The sequence below is a fragment of the Phaethon lepturus genome, unplaced genomic scaffold (genome assembly GCF_000687285.1).
Source record: "Phaethon lepturus isolate BGI_N335 unplaced genomic scaffold, ASM68728v1 scaffold29831, whole genome shotgun sequence".
Taxonomy (NCBI): Eukaryota; Metazoa; Chordata; class Aves; order Phaethontiformes; family Phaethontidae; genus Phaethon; species Phaethon lepturus.
In genome coordinates this window covers 23,646-46,815 of record NW_010520273.1, presented here as the reverse complement: position 1 = coordinate 46,815, position 23,170 = coordinate 23,646, and the positions used below count along the sequence as shown (strand labels likewise).

The following is a 23,170-nucleotide window of genomic DNA, read 5'->3' as shown; positions in this document are numbered from 1 at the left end:
GGAATCTGAATGATAATATTTGTAGAAAATTATTTAAAATGGACACCTGCACTGTAAGGGGAAAAAAAACCTAGAAGGGCCTGTCCTTGTAGGACAGTTGCAGCATGAGCTTGTAAGTTATAAATCTTCTTTAAAAAGCACCATTTAATTGTTTTCTCCACTTCACACCTTTTCACCTCTTTGTCCATCCGTAAATGAAATCAATTTTAAGGATTTCTGAGTGCTCCAGGAGAATAGTTAAAGTAGATGAAAAATTAGACAGTTTACACAAGAGATGAACTTTTTCTCTTTGGTATAACAGTAAGTCTTGTTGTTGTATATATAACAAATCTACTTATGGCCAAGTGTATTTTGTATTCACACGCTGCTGTGGTAAATCTAGTTTGCTGACATGACAAATACTTTTATAAATATGGTACCATGCTTTTTATTACACAACTGGAAAACAGAATTAATATATTCACAAGTTTGACCTCTTAGTAATTCTCTGAAGTGTTACAGCTTTTTACAGTGGTTACATTTTCCCTTTCCTGTTTGATGCTTTTTGTTTTCACCAGCATTTTCAGTCTTATGGTTCTTTTCCTTTTGATTTCTCTCTTTATCATGTATGACAGTATTAGATTTTTACAAAGACGACTGAGAGAAATTTAGTGTTTGAGTGTGGTGTGCATTGTGGTTTTTTTGTTTGTTGCTTTGAGGGTTTTTTTTAAAGGTTCTTTAAATTTTGAAATGCTTAATGAAATGCTGCATTTTATATTTTGGCTACTTCAAAAAAAACTTGCATCCTGTAAATATAGCGGCATTGTAACTTGGCTGCCGAAACCTTCATGTTAGGATTCTGCCAGAGTGAAGTGTTAAATTGAATTATGCTCAAAATAAATATTTATTTTCACTTCTCAAGAAACAGAAGGTAGTGTTTTCAGTGTTGAAACCTAACTTTTTTTTTTGGCAGCAACAGCATTGGAAGTTCGCTATCAGTGCTTCAAGTAGGCTGCACACTGTTTTGAAAGCATGTTGTGTGCCTTGTGGAGATCAAGTGAAAAGGAGGGTTGACTGTCCTCTGCATTTCTGTCTGTCTAAACAAATCACTGTTCCTTTTAGCTTTCCATGCTATGAAAGTGTAATGAGCTGAGTTAGATATTGAAGGTGATTATTTTAGAAGGCAAAACCCAGGAGCAGCATATATCGTACATGGGTTGTCTATCAGAGGGTTGGGAGAACTTGGGACTTCAAAAGAAGAAAGTGAAAAGAACTTTTAAAGGCCTGTCTGCAACTACAGTCTACCTCATGAGTTTTGCCTAGGTGTACACCCCAAATTATGTGCTTAATACTTCCTGTACTCCCCACCACCCTGGATTTAGTCTTCCACTGTCTCCATTCCTTTTTGATTTTTTTTTTTTTTTAGACCTTCTGGTAACAAATATGGAGCAGTACTTTGTTAAATTGTGTGTGCTGTAATATCTGAGGAATATGATAAGTTAAGGATATAGAGCAAACAGATTAGGAACACATGAATTATATTGCACTACTTATAAGCTATTTTAAGAATAGAATTTAATGAATAACTGTTTCATAAGGAATTATTCCATAATTCCTGTTTAAACTGATTGGAAATTAAATATTTCCTAAGTAAACAAATCTCTGTAGTCTTGTCACTAGGTATACAAAAATGTTTAAACTGTTTTGGGGTTTTTTTTCTTTTCTACTTCCAAAAATAAGCCCTTTAGGATTAACAGTTCATGGTATAGCTATTGCTTAGTGGGAAAAACTTTGATTTGTATAACTTTTTTTTTTTTTTTAGAACTTTTATTTTCACAAAACAAAAAAAATCTGGTATATTGAAGCAAATGCCCCAAAACGGACTTACTTTCTTTGTCTTTGCCAACTTATCACCTGTACATTTTGTTGGTAAAGTTGACTGTGAAGTTAGAGTATTCCATGAGGGAGTGGGAAGGGCAGATAATGCTGATGCTCTGCACTTTACCCGCGTCCAGACTGGTACTGTGCTACTGCTGCCACTGGAAATGTGGATCTTTTTCTTCTCTCTTTCTGTTCAAAAGATCACTAAGAATGCCTGTATACCATGAAAATAACTTCAGTGAGTAACCAGGGGTATAGCTGGCAGGGTGGTTGTTTTTTTTTCCCCCACTGTCTTTAAAAATGGCCATGCCCTTCTCCCTCCCTGCGTTGTGAAAGGTTCCCATATTTGAAAACCAAAGACTTGCATTGGCTACAGTTTTATTGTTGCTGGGAGCTGACATATCGTAATAACCTCTGTTGAGCAATATAGTGATTGGGTAGTCCTGTGTCAGCTGAAGTGAGCCTCAGCAGCTGCGTTGAGTTACAGTAACGCTTGGGTAGAATAGTCCAGTGTAATCTAAATGCTGGGTTTGTTGAGGTAACACTTTTCGTAGTAATACCATATTTTCCTTGCAGGACAGTTCCAAATCTGATTATGTGGTTTCTTGATAGAGCTTTAGATGGCGAGGACATTTTTAGCCTGTTTTTTTTTTTTTTTTTTTAAACTGGAAGAAAGGCTCAATCCAAAGATAGGAATTTAGAAATACAGTGTAAAGATGACACTTGGAAATGCTGTTAAACTTTGCACCCTCTAGGAGGGCTACTTCACCCTAGCTCTTTTTTTTTTTTTTTTTTTTTTCCTTTTCCCCCAAATACTAGGAGTTCAGGAATAGCTTCAGGACAGTCATGTATGAGCTTATTTAAAGGTTTTAAATATCATTTAACTTCTACTGTTGCTCATTATTCAATAAATACTGTTATTTCAGAACTGTGATGCTCTGTCACTGAAGGGATTCCATTGTTGGGTGATCTGAAACATAGTGATCCATTATGAAAGCAAAATTCTAACAGGCATGGCAAATCAAATAGTGATGAGCAGGAGAGGGAAAATAAGGCTGCATTAGAGAATTAAGGCAGGTGGAAAATAGGAGAACTAACCTGCTTTAAAAGCAAAACACCAACCTGCTGGAGTGAAAATGAGAGCATTTTACCAATACCTCATTGGTTTAGCAGGCAAATTACTTTTGAAAGAAGATAGAACACGAATATTTTAGTCTGTACTAGGTAAATTGGTAAACTGAAGTAGCTTATATAGTATTTTGGTGAATTATGGCTTAATGCATTTTTTTTATTTCTCTGTACATTTTCATAGTGTTGGAGTCAGAATATACTGATAACTACAAATGAAAGCTGAAATGAGTTTTAGGTGTTATGCTAAAGTTATGACTCTTAATCACTTGCTGAGGAAAAACCTGTTCTTTATCACTGAAGTCACATGAAAAATTGTTCCCTTTTTTAGTCTGAGATTACTAAAGCAATATCTTAAGTTGTACATAACAAGGTTCGGGTACTTCAAATGCTCATGAGCACGTATTTACGTATTAACATACATGAAATATTGAGTATTAGTCTTAAAAAGAATTAGAACAGGCAATGCATGTTTAGCAGTTTGCTTATGCTTTAGCAGCAGTGGGCTCCTGTTGGATATGACTTATGTGTACAACTTGTTTTTTCTTCCTCCAGCTTTGAAGAACAGAAGCATGCTTTCCACTGAGACTTACACTACCATTTGTGATACAGAATGTCTCTAAGTGAGAAGAATAGTGTGGTTTTTGCATATGAATCTTCAATACACAGTACCAATGTACTTCTCAGTCTTGATGATCAGAGAAAGCAAGACATTCTTTGTGATGTTACCATTTTAGTGGAAGATCAGCGATTTCGGGCTCACAAAGCTGTGCTTGCAGCTTGCAGCAGTTACTTCCTTTCGAGAATTGTGGGCCAGGTGGATGCTGATCTTATCATCACTTTACCGGAAGAGGTGAGTGTTGCTCCCTTCTGTATTTTACCTGCCAGTGCTTCTAAACTGTTTTGTTCAATTCTGTTTTACAACAGGCTGGTGCTTAACTGAGAAGTTAAGGTGAGGGATTTAAGAACTGAAGGGAAGGAATTTCTAAGCTATAAAGCTGCCATTGGTTGAGGTAAAGGCTAGCAGATTAGACTGAATATCATAGACTGAAGATAAGTGAATGCTGCCTTGGGGAATGTATAGGGGAGATCTTTTCAATTAAGTATATATTACTTTTAAAATTGTTCACCTGTTTCAAAGCATGTAAGTTTGTCAAAAAACAGGCCTTAAGTGGTAAAGAGATACTGCAGAACTAGCCCTCCTATATGAAAAGAGACTACTTTTGGTGTAATAAACAAAGTAAAGCTTATAATGGTAATACCTTTAAATCAGTATCATTAAGATTTGGTTTCATATGTTTGAGTATTCTTTGCTTGTCTGCTTACTGTTGGTAACAATTTTCTTCTGCTCAGTATCCCACCTTTTTACAAACTGATCATTAGCAGCTTGATTTTATTTTTTTCTACTGCGTGTCATTACTTTTAAAACTGAGAAAACGTACTGCAATTACTTGCTTTCTTTTTTAACCCTAAAATAAATATTTTTAGATTGAATTTCAAGGCATTCAGTGGGTATGAACCAGAACCTGACCTCCATAGGAAAGAAAATTAATTGTTACATATCTGGAATGTCCAAGACATTTAAAGATTCCATCTGGTATTTAGTTAAGTTACAAGAGGCATGAGGCAAGCAAGTGACTGGATTTTTATATGAAATATTGTGCTTGTAGATGAAAAATGAAGAGCCTCAAGTGCTCTGATTGTGCCCAGTGGTAGCAATAATCTGAAGAGCTGGTTGCTAAATAATCAGTGGCTTTCTAGGAGGTAGTTTTAGTTTATGGTAATTAGCCCCTTGGGGGTGGGAAATAGCATGCAAATTGTTGGCAACTCAACTAGAATCATTACATTTGGAGGAAAGGTGCTCATCAACGAATATTTATAGTGACATTGGAGATCACATCATAGACTTCTTCATGTACAAGACTGAGTTGAGTGTTAACGCCGAGATGATGTATTCAGAAAGCCTGAACATCAGTAAAGTAGCCACCTCACTGGCTTTGTAACATACTGAGATAAGCACCAGGATTCTCTGTTACCAGAATCTTTTTCATTTTATAGGAAACAGAAAACTAAAAGGGATCAAGTGGTCTCTTTAAAGAACTTCAGTGGTCTTTGCTATTCTATATTGATCAATGAATTTGTTACAAAATTACATTACAGCATAATACCACTATGTCACTTTTATTCAACCTTCTTACTGTGTCTGTATGTTCATTTCTTCTTATACTTTTTTTTCCTAGTGGCTTAATATGTTAATAGCCTGAATGTCTCTCAGAAAATTAATGATGGGAGCTGATGTGGAAGGGAAGTAGAATGCTGGAGGACACAAAGCCATGATTTAAAGAGGGAAATTTGTGGTGTGAAACTTCTGATGTTGAAGAGAGAATTTTGCTTTGGGATGATGGAAAAAATGGGATATTGGAAGAATAAGGAATGTACATCAAAGTTGGAAAGGGGAAAAATAGTCTCTGGTGCAAAGCAACAGTGTTCCAATCAACCCATGAAATAAACCTGAGTTAGAAGGAACCAGTTTGTAAAGAAAGTAGAGGAACTTAACAATCCTGATACTTACTACAATGTAGACTTAGGAGGACTCTTAAATGTAATTCAGTATTACTCATGTAGGAATTGAATCTACTGAAGCAACAAGCAAAAATACTGAAGCAAAACCAAGCAATATTCACAACAGTGAATCTCATCTTTTAATCGTTTGATCTGATCACTTACTTGGTAAAAGCATTTTAAGACTCAGCAATTTGAGCTTCTCTTCTGGGAACTGCTAAATATTTTGAAATGAGTTGGTTTATGAGGCTGCATGTTTGAGAGAGGCAAGCACTGATCACATGGTTTGATGTGATTTTTTTTGTTTGTTTGTTTTAAAAGACTTTCTAACCTTTTTCATCGTCCAAAGTATTTGAAGCTTAAAATGAAAGCTAGCAGTCCACAATCTGAGATACCAAAATATTTTTGGAATTAAAGTACTTAAGATATATTGTATTATATTGTAAAGACTAACTAGTGACATCTTGGTGTAGGTCTGTGGTGTTTTTCTACCATTGTTTTTACTCAATGATTTAGATTTTCAGCCCAAATACAAATTAAATGAATGGTTACCGCAAGAGTTGCTTTCCTAGGTCAGTCAGACCAAGAGTCTTTCTAGTGTTCTACCTTGTTTGAGGATAGCCAGCTGCAAATGTATGTGAGAAAGCGAAAGAAGTACAGTGTGGGGGTTCCCCCCGCCCCTCGATCCTTCCAGTTTTTATCAATAATTGTTTCTACTTTATGTAGAAAGAATGTATAAATTTGACATACTATTGTATTTGTTTTGTTCAGTTCCATGTATGAATGTCACTCGTTTGTAACCTCACTTTATTTATTGACTAATAAAGTTTGAAGACTTCTTGCCAGTTTATGGACAAACTGTTTTTACACTCTCTTTCCCCACATTATTAAGGATGAGTTAATGTTATGGTGTAATCAGTAGTCTTCTCTCCAGAGCATATTTCAAACGCTATTTTAAGAATTCCTTAGGTCATAAGAGTGTACAGTTCTGCTGAATTGTCTCTGTGCACATCTCTTCAACTTCCTTTCATGTTTTATCTGTTCTTTAGAAAAAACAACAACAACAACAAAAAAATAAAACAAAAAACCACCAAACCACCACTAAAAAAAACCCCAAAAAACCAAAACCAAACAAACCCTCAGCTGATTTGTAAATTAAATGGCATGTATAGTTAATTACCTTGCTGGCAGAAATCAATATAGTTAATGCATTAATAGAGCAATTTATTCAGCATAAAGTCCTGTTCATTTCAATAAAGGAGGGGAGTGGAACGTGGGCTTCAGTTTGAGTGGTAATAATGGACATACTGCTTTATCCTTCACTTCCAGAGAAAGGCTAAAAGAAGTGTCATGTAATTTGTAATATCAGGTTTCTGCCTGATTCCTTAGTAATTTTTTCATCTGTAGAAGTTGATCTTGTTCAGTTTGTCATGATACAGTTTTTGTTTATCCCTGGATTCCCTGTTAGGCAGCTGTTCTGTGGTAAAAACTGAGATGATAATGATGGAAATTTTCAATTAAAACTACCTACTCCAAAGAGGCTTTGAAGTGTTCTGGTGTACAGTTTTTGGGTACGATTCTCTCCATGTGTGGGAGGAAGAAAGGAGTATGTGGCTATAGTAATAAGTAATCATGTTTGGTCAAATTCAATTTTTTCAAACTTTTTTTGTATCAATGATGGATAAGACTGAGCGAATAACAGTAATTGCTCTTTAAAGAGCAACAACCAGCAATTTGATTTTTATTCTAGAGTAATTTATGGAAAACTTGGGTTTCAAAGATATCTTTGTGAAGTTGGGAGTCCAGCTACTGGTTTTCAGTGTTCAGCAATATTTTTCACTTGTTAGTACTGTATTGTCAGAACGTTTTATTACAAGATTGATCACAGTGAAAAAGATAATTGCCACAAAATGTACAGGATAAAATTGTATCAGAAGATTTGTTTTTTTTTTAGTGTGGCCAGGTGTTCTCTGTGGAACAAATCTGCTGCTTTTGTCTTGCATTCTGTCCTGCTGGTGTGGTTTGTTCACAGGTAAATTTGGGTTCTGTGTGCTTCTCTATTTAAACCCATATTGGCCATACTAATTTTTTCTTTATTTTTTTAAATAGGTAACGCTTAAAGGATTTAGTCCTTTGCTTCAGTTCGCATACACAGCTAAGCTTATTTTAAATAAAGACAATGTGTCTGAAGTTTGCAAATGTGCTGAATTTTTGGGTGTACGCAACATTGAAGAGTCTTGCTTTCAGTTTCTCAAATTCAAATTTTTGGACTTTAAATTGGTAGGAATGTCCTAGGAAGAAGTGTTGTACACAGCGTTGTCAGAAAACAATCTCTAAAATTGGCCATGTGGATGATGGAGACCTAGCAATAGATGATGAAGCGGAAGAACTTTTAGAAAAGGAATATATTCAAACTCCTGACACAAAGCTCTGTAAAGATGAAGAAAATGCTAAATCATCGCCTGCTCTCCAAGATAATGCCAATCAAACATGTGATCCTGTACATGTAGAAAGGGGTAGTGTTTCCAGCTTATCTTCCCAGTGCCCAAAGTATCGGAAGTTCCAGAAAGCCTTTGGAAATGACAAAGTTCATACTTCAGAGTCCAGTTCCAGTATTAAAGACATTCAGGTGCCACCAATTGCAACTTTTCTTGACAAGGAAATATCCGATAATGATGGCATACAAAAAGCTCAGGAGTGTGTATCTATGCAGCTGGTCTCAAAATGTGAAGAGACTCAGGTAAAAATGGAAGAAAGGGAGGAAGGTATTGAGAAAAAGGAAGAGTCAAAGAGAGATTCTGTGACTCAGAATGTGTCGTGTCCTGTGGAGAAAATGGATCTTGCTGCTTTCCCCCAAAACCCTGCTGCACCTCATGGACTCAATTCTGTTACTTTTTTACATACTTGTGAGCAATATGGTAACTTGAATTTTGGTAGCATGCAAAACACCACAGTTTTAGCCGAAAAAACTGTATCAGGTACTGGAGTTGGGAATGACAAAATTGAAAGTCAAGATGACACACCTTCAAAGGTTGAGTTGTGTACTAGGGAAGCTGTTAACATTACATCAGCTGGTGATCGAAGCAGTGTAGAGAGAGAGGTAGCAGAACATCTAGCAAAAGGGTTCTGGAGTGATATTTACAGCACAGAAGCCTGTCAAATACATTTACCACCTGCAGTTCCAAAAGAGTGCTTGGAGCCAGTATATTCGGGGAAAAAATCAGAGTGTCCATGGCTGGGTATCAGAATCAGTGAAAGCCCTGAACCTTGCTCTCAACGAACTTTTACAACGCTGAATTCTGTCAACTGCCCCTTTATAAGCAACCTTAGTACTGAAGGGTGCTCCAACAGCTCTGAAATAAGCAGTGGAGATTATGTTCAGGGGCAGCAACAAGAACAGTGTCCATATAATTATGTAATAAGTCTGGGAGAGGATTCGGAAACTGACACTGAGGGAGACAGTGAATCCTGTTCAGCAAGAGAACAGGAATGTGAGGTAAGAATCATCCTGCTGTATCCTTTGCTTCCCTGTCTCTTAAGGCCGTATTCAAAAACCTAATTCTGAGTCTCTTGAGTTGCTTGTTTTAGAAATCTGGGAAATGAAACTTTAAATAACCACTCAAGGGTTTATATGGAAGATCACGGTTAATTCAGGGAGACACAAAGTATTTTTTGGTAGGGTTAGGTAGGTATTAGATGTTTTCAGGTATTTTTCTGGAACAGCTATCGGAAAAGGTTGTGAGTCAAACCAAGGCATCGGGGTTCTTTTAGAATTTTTTTTGTCTACTTCAGTTAGCTTAATATAAACTACTTGGAACCTTTGTTTTATAGAAACTTAACAGTTTTCTTGGTTTTATTCTGAGTTGTGGGGAGAAGGTGGGAGGGAAATTCAGATTTACTGTGAAATGAAAATTAAGTTTTTAAGCTGGCTTTAGTAGTTGTGTATTTAAAACTGCTTTAATAGTATCACCTTCTCTAAAACTGAGGCTATATTTGTTCCTGCAGAAAGGAACAGAAGAAAGGATTTGGCATTTCTTTCCTTTATGTCATTGCTTTGGTAGTGTTTTAGGTAGATGCGATACATAAGTAGTCTAGTCCAAAAAGGTTTTACTATATACCTAGAATGATTTCTGTCACGGTTCTTGGAATTGTAGAATTGCAGTGTGATTCCGTGTGTGATGGATCATTTAATGACATGAAAATTCAGTTGTTTCTAAAGCACTAGTTTTATTTTTCTTTTCAAGCTGCAGGGCCTTACTTAAAATAAGTGTCAGCTACCATCGATATTGAAAGTTGGCAGGCCAAACAAAAAGCCAGAATTGGTTAAATACGTGCCTCATCTTTACATTACAAAGAAGTAGATGGCATCATTGCTGAGGGTAGTACTCTGTCCTTTTTTTTCTTTTTTTTGCCTGTTTGTCACCAGTGGTAGCCAAATACAGAAAGGGTTTCTCTGTTTGCTTTTTAAACTAAAGTCAGATTTTTGACCACAGCAAGCTAATATATTATGCCACTTAGTATACTCGAATGTAAGGATTAAAATAAAGTGTCTTTAAGTGGATACTTCATAAAACGTGACAATTATTTTGTAAAGGTAAAGATGTTTTTCAGCATTAATCAGGACTTTGTGATCTATATATGTTGCAGAAGCTCTGGCTTCTGGAGCTGAGGTGTACAGACAGTAGCAAGAGCCTGGTTCTCTCTATTCTCCAGCATTAAGAATTATAAGACAAATAGTGTAACTTCTATATTTTAATTAAATGCCTGTTTTAGATGAACTTGCAGAAATCTATAGGTGTAAAAATGTATACAGGATACAGTCTTAATAGCAGATATGGGGAAACTTTAGACTGTGTTTGTGATCCTTGATGCCCATTTTGTGCACCACCTAACGATAACTTATTTTCCTAGAGTGTATCATCTAATTATTTGCTACACACATGGATAGATTTCATCCTACTCTGAATATGCTTTTGGGGATCTAGTGTAAATGTGCAGAGTACTCAGTTATTTTGCCTGTGCTTCAACTCATCCAGTTGAAACCCCTAGGTTTTATCCACCTTGCCTGAGGGCTACATGACCTTGCTTTTGCCTCAGATTTAGGAAGAAAGATGGGTTGTGTGGTAAAGAATGCTTAAAATGAAAACTTGAATTGGCCTGTTAGTGTTTGTGTATATCTGTTTCACCTTTGATTTACAACTGTATCTTACATTCTAGGTAAAACTGCCATTTAATGCACAGAGGATTATCTCACTTTCCAGAAATGACTTCCAGTCATTTCTGAAAATGCATAAATTAACTCCTGAACAATTGGACTGTATTCATGACATCCGAAGACGAAGTAAAAATAGAATTGCAGCACAGCGATGTCGTAAGCGAAAACTTGACTGCATACAGAATCTTGAATCTGAAATTGAAAAACTGGTATGTATAAATATTCATTACTGTTGACTTGAGTCTTTCTCTAAACATCTTGACTGGACATCTGGCAGTAGTTGGAGAGCAAGGTGACTTACTGCTTTTTCCACTCAAGCCTAGAAGACTTTGTCAATCTTAGATGACTTCATGATAGCAGTTCTGCATTTTCTGTGCTTTAAAGTACACACATTTTTCCTTCTGTGGACTTGTTTCCATTCAAGTAAAAGTCTATCACAGCATCATTTTTGCTGAATGGTGTTTCTGAAGCCCATCAGCATTGAGCTTAACTGTACAGAATGATTCGCAAACCATCATCCCACTTTATTTTCTACTTCTTTCCCCTTTCTTGCTTTGTGCTTCTGTTCTTCAGCTCGTGGTGTTGCTCATGATCAAGTTTACAGTTACGCAATTGTTAATTGTGTAAGTATTTTTCTTGTAACATATCAACATGGGCTGGTGAACTGTTTCCTGAGTCTTCAATCTTAGAAATGAGACTCTTGCAGAAAGGAGGAAGATACAGCAGAAGTCAGGAAGCTGCTTGCCTTTTGAGCAGTTGTATCAAGATTGTAGCTGAGGAATTAATGTATCCAGATTTCTGTGCAACCATCTGTTAATACCATTTCTCCTTCTTAAAAGGCAATAAAAAGATAAATGTGTAACTTAAGAGAAATATGGATAATCTGAAGTTCTCCTGGCAAGAAAATAGAATGGCTTTTTTCTGGTCTTTGTTTCTGACCCTTTCATCTTAGTTTCATAGTTGATCATACCACGTGCACTAAGTAGTTCAGTTGTTTAGGGTTACTGAACTCTTAATTCTTGTTTATGGAGTGTTTTAGGCTTTGTGTTTGTGTACATGAATGTGGTATCTGCATCAGCTAGTAACATATGCAGTCATGTTGCACCTTTCTCCTTATCACTTCAGAGTGAAAAGGAAAATAAAATTAGAGCAAAGTGCCATGCGTCCATCATCTTTCACTACATGCACTTCTACTTCCACAACAAGGGAGATAGACTTTACGGGAAGGCCTGTGGTGCCATGCAGCCCTGATGAGTTGACAGAGCAAGTCATGCAGTGTGCTGAATGAAGATACTCTGGGAGAGAGGGAAATCAGGTGATTGTTTTAGTAACAGTTACAGTATTTTGACTAAAGAGAGAAGTTGCATTTCTGACAGTTCAGAACTTTCTATCTGCTTTTGTTATTTTGTAATTTCTGTTATGTAGCTTCATCAATATGGTGCAACGCTGGTGGGGGCGAATTAGAGCTTCATCTGCAAGATTAGACCTGTAGTTGACTAAGTGACTGATGATCATAGGATAATATCCTTTCTTCTGTGAACCTGTACTAGAACAGACTGAATGTCTGCTGTTTGACAGATATCACTGTGCAAGGTCTAGGCAATGAGAGTTGAAAACTATGAAGTAAGGTCTGAGTTATGAATTATGCTCTAGGCACAAACATGTTCCAGTTGCTCATTTTTTCCAACTGTGCAATTAAGTTTCTTCCTGAAAAGACCTTGTTTGGAGCTGTTGAGCATGTCTGACAGCAATTGATGTTGTGCACCATCAAACTTGTGCAAGTCATGCATAAATACAGAAACTTTAAGATCTGTCTAGGCATAATTTCCAGGTGGGTGGAAGAAGACATCTGTGAAAGGCATTGTGTGGTATATCCAGGTTGCTTCACGCATGATGACTCCTGCCTCATTCCCGCTTCTCTGGGTCAGTCACATGTCTGACCTGTTAGTCTTTGGTCATCTCATGGTAATGTGGCTTTGAGAGCGAATAATATAGTGTAGCTATAGTTTGAAAACTCTTGACAAGTAGGTAATACTCTGTTACTGTAGCCTGCTAGGAAATATTATTTGGTTAAACTCCTCATTCTGGCTTCCAGCATATGCAGCATGTTGTCTTGTGTTAATTTCTATTCATTGTTGCTTATCAGGTTTTTGTCCTGTCAGAGTAAAAGACAGTATTTGTGGTGTGTTTCTTGGAAGAGTCCTCTATCTGGAACAGACTAACCCCCTGCGTGAGTAGAGGCTGGAGACTGCCCAGCTGGGGAGTAGCTTAGCTGAAAAGGACCTTGGGGGTTTGGGCTGACAGCAAGCTGAGCATGGGTCAGCACCATGTCCAGGTTGAAAAAAAGGCCATCAGTGTCCTGGGCTGTATTAACAGGAGCATGGCTAGTTGTTCAAGGGCAATGATTATACTCCTATGCTTAGCACACTTAAGACTGAATTTTTTGTCCAGTTTTGATCCCTTGCAGTGCCAGAAGTACATTGACAAACTGGAGCAAGGTTAGGAGAAGGCCACTGGGATGGTCAGACCCGGTGTACTTCTGCTCTGAGAGGCAGAAGAAACAGGGCTTCTGCTTGGAGAAGAGATGGCTGTGGGCAGACCCAATAGCCATCTGCCCGTATCTCTGGGGAGGTCCTCAAGATCACATAGCCTTTGGGAGTGGAAGGTCTTTGGCTTCCCAGGCGGTAGTACTTCACAGCAGGACAACAAGAGACATTGTCATAAATTAAAATGGGAGGTTTAACTGGATATAAGGAAACACTTTTTTCCAATGGGGACAGGCAGGCAGTGGAGCAGGTTACCCAGAGAGGTTGTGCATGCTCTATCCTTGGAGGTTTTCATGACATGACTGAGCAAAGCCCTGAGCAGCCTGATCATACCCAGAGTTGACTTTGTTTTGAGCAGGAGGTTGGACTACAGACCTCCTGAGGTACCTCCCCACCCAAGTGATTCTATAAAATTAAATTGTCTTATGGTAAGCTCAACTTACATTGAAGAGAAGTGCTGTTTTGGTACTGAATTGAAATATTATCTGGGAGAATTAAGTTTGGTCACTTCTCTTGATCTTCTGTACTGATAATGTAATTTTTTAACCCCATATGGTCTTTTCTTATTGATCTTTCAGGTGAACCTATGTGTTCTTGTTGTTCACTGATGTTCTGTATTTGAGAATACATGTGGGCCACTCAAGATGTTGGCTTGTTAGAAACAGTCCTTCAGAACTGATGTGGGTGTATTCACATTCCTTGTACTTTCTCACTTCAGAGCTTTAAAATGAGGGTACTTGTGAGGGGAAGCAAAGTAAAGGACAGCTGGCCTCAAGAAGCACTACTTCCCTGAAGATTCTGTAGCTCAGGAGTGTCATGAAAAGTGAGTCATGTCATGTCAGTGAGTGACATGCTATAAGCTGTGATCCAAGAAATGCAATTGAGAACTTGCTATATATAATATAGCAGGAAGAGGAAGTGTGTGAACTAAATAGATTCTTCACCAGAGGATATAAAAGAGCTCTCAGTTTGATTATTATGACCTCAAAAGTAGCTGGCATTACTTTGCAGTGTTAGTATAATTCTGCTAAAATAAAAAAATAATATGTACATGTATTAATCTGTCAACAACTTCAGACAGGGTTGGGGAACTTACACTAGATTAACTATGGCTGAATGTTGAATTTTGTGTTAAACAGCAGTACAGATAATTTCATCAGTCCATAATACACAGCTGAGTGCCTCTACATATCCAAAATGTATATAAAGTGATTTCAGGTTAGGATCTCTGGCAACAGCTGCTCCTAGTATGCTGACAAGTAGAAGTTTGTTAGCAAAGCACTCTTTCTAATAATTTTGGGCAAAAAGGACTGGCAACAAACTGCTTCTCTTGCAAAATGACACTTTAAAGTTAGTTCTTTCAAAAAGAAGTTGTAGAGATTGCAATATGAGTTCTTCCTGCAAAAGGGAATGTGAGAACGACTGGAAATAATTAAATTTTCTAGGAGTGAATTGACATAGCAATAGTGATAACACACAGTCTGTATGATTAAAATTTATTTCTTAAAAACTATTTAAAGCTTTGTCTTCAGAGCTCTGCCTATTAATTCTAGAACTCAAAATGTGTGGCATGTTTGGTTTTTGGTGTTTCATTATGGTCTTGCTTGTTTCCTGTCCTTCTTTGCCATTTCCTTATTTTTCTTTTTTCTAGATGTTACTTGTTTCCATCATTAGACCAGCCCCTCAATTATCCATGTCCTTTCATCTTCAGCCAATTGTATCAGAGTCTCACAAAAATTTGTGACATTGAAGCAAAAAAAACCCAACAACAACAAAACGCTAATTTTTAATGAATGGTTCTTTTTTCTATTTGATATTCATTAGTGAATGACCATCCCTTTTGCTGCCCTGTGTTTGGAAAATCCTTTTGCATTACGTAGCTAGATTGTAAGCCCTTCAGAGCAGGGGCAGTCTTATTTATGTCTGAGCAGTATCTGCCACTTTTCAGTATGTTTGCTCTATAATTAAAACTCATGCATTCAGCTGGTATTCTCCTGTTCCAGTAGTAGGTTACCTACCTAGTGGGACCTCTGTTCTTGTCTCTTCAATAATCTGTCAGTCTGTTGGCTCTACTTTAAATTCTTCAGTGTTATAGTTGGTGCCTTGAAATAAACTGGAGTGCTGCATTTCCAGAGAAAATATTTTGTTTACAATTTTAGCATGTTTTATTTCTTTCATTTTCCTATGTTTTGTAGTTACTTTAGAAACTCTTCTTAACTTGTTTGTTCTACAGTGTACCTGGCACTTAAGAATTGAATTTATGTTCATCCAGCAGAGTAGCATCAGTAGTAAAAATGTGATGTCTGATTTTCAACATTTAACTTTTAAAATAAAAATCTCTGTTAAGACTGCTCTGCTTAATGTTTTGTTGACCCAGTGGTAATGGTTTAAATGTTACCATGTAGAATTAGTGTTTCAGGAATATTTACAGTGAAGCTAGGTTTCATTTATAAAATGAAATGGCTGCCAGCACAAATTTTCAAAAAGTTGTATGTCTGAAAAATCACTTCAAATAGCTGAGTTGATAATGCTTCAAGAGAGGTTAGGATTATCCTTTTGATAAGCATTTGATTGTGTTGGTATTTACCTTCTTATTGCCAAATTACTTATGTTTCAGCAGACCAGATTATTTACAGTCTTGTTTTAGCTTTGTTAGGAACATAGCAAACTATAGTTTTTGTGCTTAAAATGCAGACTAAAAAGCTATTTTTCTTCTTGCAGCAAAATGAGAAGGAGAACTTGTTGAAGGAAAGAAACCATATTTTGTCAACACTGGGTGAGACAAAGCAGAATCTGACTGGACTTTGCCAGCAGGTGTGTAAGGAAGCAGCGTTGAGTCACGAGCAAATACAAATACTTGCAAAATATTCTTCCTCAGATTGTCCACTTTCATTTTTATTCCCGGAGAGAGAACGAATAGCTCCACCTGATAGTGAGCTTGCAATACCAGCGTGTATAGAATTAGCAGATGGTCTTCCAGGTGTTACATCTACAAATGAGCAGAGTTCTTGTTATCAGCATGTGAAGAGTGTGTGTGATGCAACATACGATCAAGTACAAGAACTGCATCCAGTTTCTGTAAGAACATTAGAGAAAACTTCGCTTGTGGAACAATGTGGACAGAGTGGTGGTATCACAGACTTCTGTCAGCAAATGACTGACAAATGCACTACAGATGAGTGAATCTGTTCGCTTCCTATTGCCAGCCGCTCAACATTGCAACTAAAAGTGAGATTGAACATTATTGTAAAGTAACTTACTAAGTGAAAGAAAAGATGAAACTTTATCTTTTGAAACTATGTTGACACTTACATAGTCATTATATTACTTGGCAAGCTGTGGGTTTGCTCTGTGTAGTTCTAGAGTGTAATTTGTATGTGTCGGCCTTAGAGCTTTTTTGGTGTGTTGATGCCAAGGAGAGTTCAGGAAAGTTGTTGGAAGGTATGAACTCTGTGCATAGATGTTTATTTGTGAGGAAGCTTTCATTCAGGTATAGAGCAGCCTTCACTCTGATTTGTGCCCTGGTACCTAATGCCACTCTGCATCTCAAGAGAAGCCTCCTAACAGGTGTTTATGCACAATGACTTCTATACCTAGAATTCTTATCTCTCAAGATTTCTTAAGAAGCATATATAGCTCTGTAAATGTTTATTTTGTAGGTGGGTTAGGATAGCATGACAGTATGAGGAAATTCTGACAAGTGTGCTCTGGAACAGCTCATTGCTTCTTGCTGTTCCTATCCCTGTAGCATAGCCAGCTCTTATTGAATATATGCCTTTGTCTTAGCTCTCCAGTACATAGTTAAGACAACTGGAACAGCGGAGGTGCTACAGAAAACTGCTCTCTTCTCTAAATTTTGTGGGAGGAATAACAACGCACTGGGAAAGGAAGTTTAAAACTGATGCAGTTCTTTGACTAGTGTGCATGGGATCCTCTGGCATCTGAATCCCATATGCTTGTTAAGATTCATTGCTGTATTGTGACTTACTGTCCTAGCACCTTCAAGCTCGCTGCTGTTTGTGGTAAGTTGGAATCAAGGTATTGTGAAAGTTTAAGGACAGATTTACTTTTTTTTTAAGGTATTCAGGCACCAAATTCTTCAACTTTAGTGCCTAGTTGCTTAAAGTAATCTACAAATGTATTTGTTCTCTGATCACTGGGACCAGTAAAGATCTATTTCAGAATTTTAGTCTTCAGGATACTTTTATGGCTAAATGTGTAGTACATTTTCAAGGCTTGTGCTTTAAGTATAAACATATAGAAAGTATAATAAGGAACTGAGCTGGAGGTATTTGCTTTATTTACATTGTGAAGGAGAAATTCAGCCACTAAAAATAATCCCCATTTTTTAGATTTTTACATGGCAGTAGATGCATATTGTATAGCAGTTATGCTTTGTTATTTAGATGTTATTCTCACACCAGAACTAAGTATTGAACCTCACCATGGAAAACTTTGGTTTTGCTGGTTTACAAAACATGAAGAATCTTTGTACAAGCCAGTGGAATTCTTCATTTCCTACCTCAGAATGTATATTAGCTTTTTGTGTCTCTTGTGTGCATGTACAGTAGGCAGCAACTAAGCAAAGGACTGTTGTAAATACTGCTTTGCAGTTTTTATCTTGCAGTGAGACAAAACTTGTTCTTGGAAAGGCTCTTCCCTCCTCTCCCCCACAGGTAACATAGCATTAATAAATATATTTAGACTATTAAGCCACTTATTTAAAACAAAAAAATTGACAGATTTCAACAGTACTTCTCATAACCAGCACGTAATACAAGTGACTACACTACCTCACCTATGGGATTGAAGTTGATTTAAATCTCTAGTGATATCCTTGGATTTTCATCATATATCATTACTTTTTTAAGGGGAGAACTTATGTTAATGGAGCATAGCTTGTATAAATCACAGTGCTTGCAGTAATTGAAATTCAGAAATAAATACTATATGGCAGACATCATGAGAGTTCTAATGCTTTGGATATATTTTCAGATAATTGAATTGAAATTCTTTTAAATTACTATCAATTATGTATGTTGTTCCTGTATATGTATTACTCATGAAGCTCTTTGGGTTTTTTTTCTCCAGCGTCTGTATATGCCGTGTTAATTTAATCCTGTCTCCCTCCTGTGCTGCCACCCTGGGCAGTGTTTTGCTCCGAAGTCTCCATTTTATTTAAAAAGCAAGCCAGCTAGAAACAGTAAAAAAACAAAACCGAAAGCTCCAAACCTCTCTACTGTCCATATGTAATATCACTTTTAAAGCTGGTGATATTCTGAAATGACGTGGATAATGACATTAAAGCATTGTCCTAATAGTATACACACTCTGAAATGGAATTCCTTGGGTTAAATGTTTGTTATAAAAGGGATGGAGCGCATATGTAGAGGACGACTGGCTGGGAACTGAAACATACCCGGTGGCCTAAACCCCTGACACACTCAGCTATGGATGTTGGAAAACGAGGTCAGTGCTTACCAAGTTCAGAGACTGGACTATCCACCAAAGAGTTGTGCTCCACTGCTGCTGTCTGGTGATGGGCCAGGGTCTGAATTCCACCCAGCAAACGTTGCAGGGCTTCCAGTGCAGACATCACGGCTGTCTGACACATGATAAAAGTCATGGCACGTTTTTAAACCTATGATGAACTTGATGAAGTTTGAGGGTAGGTTTTTGCCTAACCAGCTGCATCTGAATAATTTTAAAAATATTTATTTAATACAGTAGACATACAAGTTGCATGTTGACTTCTGTAGCCTATATCATCAACTTGCAAAAGTTAAGAATGAATGACAATTTTATGATACAGAATTCTCAGGTAAATGTTTTTGAGTTTGGTTGGTTTTTTTTTTTTTTGTAAAGAAATACTCGATTTTGAAATTGTAAAATACTTTGTTAAAGCATGTTTTAAAATACTTTGGACAGACTGTCTTAAAGCCATAAGAGTATGATGGCATACAGATTGTAAAATAAACAGATAATTACAACAGTTGATTTTGTATCTTTCATAATTCAGTATTTTCTAAGACTACAATAAAAACCACTATCCTTTCTACAAAGGCTTTTCTTTTTTTGTACAAATCTTTTGCAGTGGAGGTCTTTACTGGTGCATTATTCACTTATGTAGTACTACTAAAACATTTCTGAAAACAGTATCAAAGTAGTTTATATAGTTTATAAGTTCCCAAATAATACATACAGTAGCAAATATTACTGAGTTGGAATAAATTTCCTGTAAGTTTATTTGACTTCTTTGTGTCCTGTTCTGTTTGAGTGGGTTTTCTTTTCTGGGGAACTTTGATATTAATTTTTTTTTAATTTTTTAAAAATTATTTTGAGGGAGAGAAGAGGTAAATGGCTGATTTAACAGGATATTGCGTGTGTGTTGGGTCTAGAAAAAACTCAGAGGTGATGATTATGTGCATAGTATAGATCAGTGCATGAGACTGAGGTTTATGATAGGGGAAGTTGTAGGGATACGTATGTTTGTTAAGCTTTTCAAGAAGTATCTTTGTAACTGTAGATCTGCTGGATCCTGTTAAATAATCAGAAAGATCACAGAAAAATTATCTTTTGAGAAACTGCATTTACCCTAATCTCCCTCTGTGCCTCTTAAACAGTAGACTGTAATACTGGATCCAGCCTTTCAGTATTGTGTTTTACCTTGCTCAGAAAGCTTTTCATTAAAAGTCCTCCTTCATTTAAAGTTTTTTGTAACCTGTGCATTTGATGCTTGCAAGGCTGAAATTACTTGCTCCCACCAGCAGACCCCTCATTAAAAGTTAAACCAGTCTTTTTGGGGGGGAAAATGCTGGGAAGCAAGGTGATTGATTATAAAGTTCAGCTTACTGCTGATAATTGATAAGGCAGTTTCTCTTTCCTCCAGGACAGTTTTGTCCTTGGAATTTGTAGTCATTTGGATTTAGTTAATGTGTTGAACAGACGTTCACTTGCACGGGAATGTTAGTGTGGTTCCTCTTTGAGGAAATGCAAAATCTTGATGCAGGAGTCTGTGATGTGTTTAAAATTCCTCTTAATATTCAGCAAAAAACAACGGCAATGAAAGCTAAGAGGTGCATGTGCCAGGGATCAGTACTGTACAATTAGATCTGCCTCTGGGTCCTTTTTAGGAAGTAAGAAATGAGGAACTGCTGATAATTGGCACCCTTTACGTGAGCTCTGGGTTTTTATCTTGACCATGACCAAGCTAAGTGAAATTTGTTTAAAGTGGAACAGCAGAATTTCTCCAAAAGCTGGAAAGAAGGTAAAAGCACCTTTTTTAACTGAAGCAGTTTTTAAACAAATTTCTTCAAAACTCCTCTGACAAAGGTTTGAGCATAAACAAAATCGTTGATCTTTACAGAGCAAAGTGAGCGTTGCCCCTTTTTGGCACCGAAATGGAGGCTGGACAAGCTGGACCCTTACGCCTGTTGGATATGCTATTATTTGCATATTGCTTTCTTCTTTGGTTTTGTTCTTCAAATGCATGAGCCTCAAAAGCACAGAGCTGCAGTTCACTAGCGTGTATAAAGGAGAATTTTAACATTGGTACACTAAGACTTACTACCAGTTGAATTTTTGTGGACAGAACTAAAGGAAAAAAAGAAGGGAAAATGAGCTGTATTGCAGAGGTTTGAATAAGAGAGTCTTCATGAATATGTGTATTGTAGAAGCCTATTTAAGCATGTGTTAGACTCTCCAGGCTTCTTAAATTTGTACACACTGCACTTAAGCTTTTCTTTATTACCATTTTAAGTCTTTGAATTGCAAATATTAATCTGACAGATTGTGGACACTAGCAATCATTTTTTTTCCCCTACCTTTAGATAACTGGGATGGGGCAGGGAAAGCAGAGCTCATGTCAGAAATGAACAGGATGTCTAAACAAACATGGCTGTTGTGAACAAGGTAGTGTATGAAGGTCCAGGTAGTGGCATTTGTTGCTGGGAAATGTTTCACCATGCTGTAGGTTTAAAAACAAGGAGTGAAAAGTGCTTATTTTCCTCTTGAGACAGGAAAGATTCAGGGTAGAATTTGACAGGAGCACATGCTAGCACATAATTTTTTTTTTTCTAGTTTCGAGAAGGTATTTTTTTACTTTTCTATCCCTTCTCCACTGTTTTGCAGAAAAGTGGGAGGAAAAACTAATATTTACATTGATGCTCATTCAGAATACAGTGTAGCTTTCTAAGGATACTATTTTAAAAAAATGGTTTTCATATATCCTAGGTATTGTAGGCACACATACAAATAGTCCCTAATCCATTTTGATTAAGGGATGAGAGATACCCCAATAAGAGGATTTGCAAAGTACAAGACAAACTATAATCTCATTTTAACTTTAGGACAGTGTTTCGACTTGCTACCTACAAACACTTCATTAGACGGGCATGCCGGGCTATGAGGAGGGATAGCATGACTGTGGGTGGGTAAAAACAGCTTTAGACTATGAATGAAGATACATCGCCAGTATTGCCTCACACTTAAAGATGTTATTACCAGCTAATGTACTGAGCGGTAAATACGTAGTAATAATTTTCCTGAACTCATTAGAAACACTGGTATCTGCTAGACAGCTGAATTGACACGCATCATGGAGTACTTGGAGTGTTCTTTAAGCCATGCCGTCCGTACGGGAGTTAATGCGTGTGTAGATGCTTTCCTGACTGCATTTGTATCTGGTTTTGAGAGGAAAGTGAGGAGCGGGGCAGCTGATACAATGCTGCATTCTGGCAATGTCAGGCAGAGAAAACCACACCGCGTGGTCAATATTCACTAGGAAGCCTTGAGGCGAGGTTTGCAAAGTTCACTAGAAGCTGAATAGTTGCTTGTAGGTAGTTTTGAACTGCAGTTACCAAATAAAAAGTATTGTGCGCACGTCGTGGTTTCTTTCCCCTGTCAGCTGGCGAGCAGCTTTTTCCGAGTACTGCATCCAGGAAAGAGCTTCCAGCATTCTAGGTATCTATAGATGTATAAAAAATGAGGATACAGATGAAAACTATCGATAAGTTTTTATAGGTTCTAGTAGCAATTTAAGATTTCTTGTAATTTGTGCATTTTTTGCTAATGAAAAAGTTTAACTTACCAGTGGTTTCATAATGTTCCAAAATTAGGAGGTCAAAATGAATGTATTTGTAATGCCTATAGAGGGACATCAGAAAAGCGTCTTCTGCTTTTGGGATTTCAGTCAGAACCAAGTTAAACAAGGAACTTCTTTGTTTGTTCTCTCAGTTTAATTAAAAAAATGCAAACAAACCACCACCAAAGGAAATAAAACCAGGAAGTGTCAGATTTTGGAAGACAGAAATCAGTAATTTACAGGGTTTCCACATTAAAAAAAAAAAGACTTTTCCATTATTTTCTTAAAAGGAAAACAGGTTTCTAGTTCTGTTTTCATGTAAATTTATCACAATTTTCACTTTTTTAAAACTCAGATTTCTGCAAAAATATGTAATTTTATGAAGAGCCCCTTTGAGAACAGAAGAACCCAGATCCCAAATTAGGGATGTGAAGATTTTGTTTCTATAACTTTTTTTCATTCAAGCTGCAAATCCCTGCCTTGAGGTTAATGGCTAGTGAGGGTCTTGCGTGTGTCACATAGATTCCTACGTCTTTATTTCATGCAGTTAAATAACAACTTGATTTTCAGGAGTGTTGATGCACTGTTGCTTTTTCTTTTGTTTGTGCTCATGACGTGAACAGATACTTTTTCATCAGAAAGATCTATTGATTTGGGAAGGGACTGGTGCGGAGAAGAGCGGCCAGCTAGGACTTAGTCCAAGCTAGGACTCCTTAGGGAGGTCTTGCTGATGTTTTAAGTAAGGCCCCGAGTCTCGCTCACCGAGCTAGAATGCCC

At 37.1% G+C, this 23,170-nt stretch overlaps 1 protein-coding gene across 1 annotated transcript in view; it reads left to right on the top strand.

The window, feature by feature from the left end:
* BACH1 (BTB and CNC homology 1, basic leucine zipper transcription factor 1) overlaps positions 1 to 16,555 on the top strand; it is a 21,667-nt gene extending 5,112 nt beyond the window's left edge. Inside the window, 5 exon segments of the mRNA XM_010297344.1 lie at positions 3,544 to 3,841; positions 7,660 to 7,832; positions 7,834 to 9,046; positions 10,768 to 10,974; positions 16,033 to 16,555. Of these exon segments, the coding sequence (XP_010295646.1) occupies positions 3,602 to 3,841; positions 7,660 to 7,832; positions 7,834 to 9,046; positions 10,768 to 10,974; positions 16,033 to 16,494 (2,295 nt within the window). The 5' untranslated portion in view covers positions 3,544 to 3,601 and the 3' untranslated portion in view covers positions 16,495 to 16,555.
* Positions 16,556 to 23,170: the final 6,615 nt, after the last annotated feature.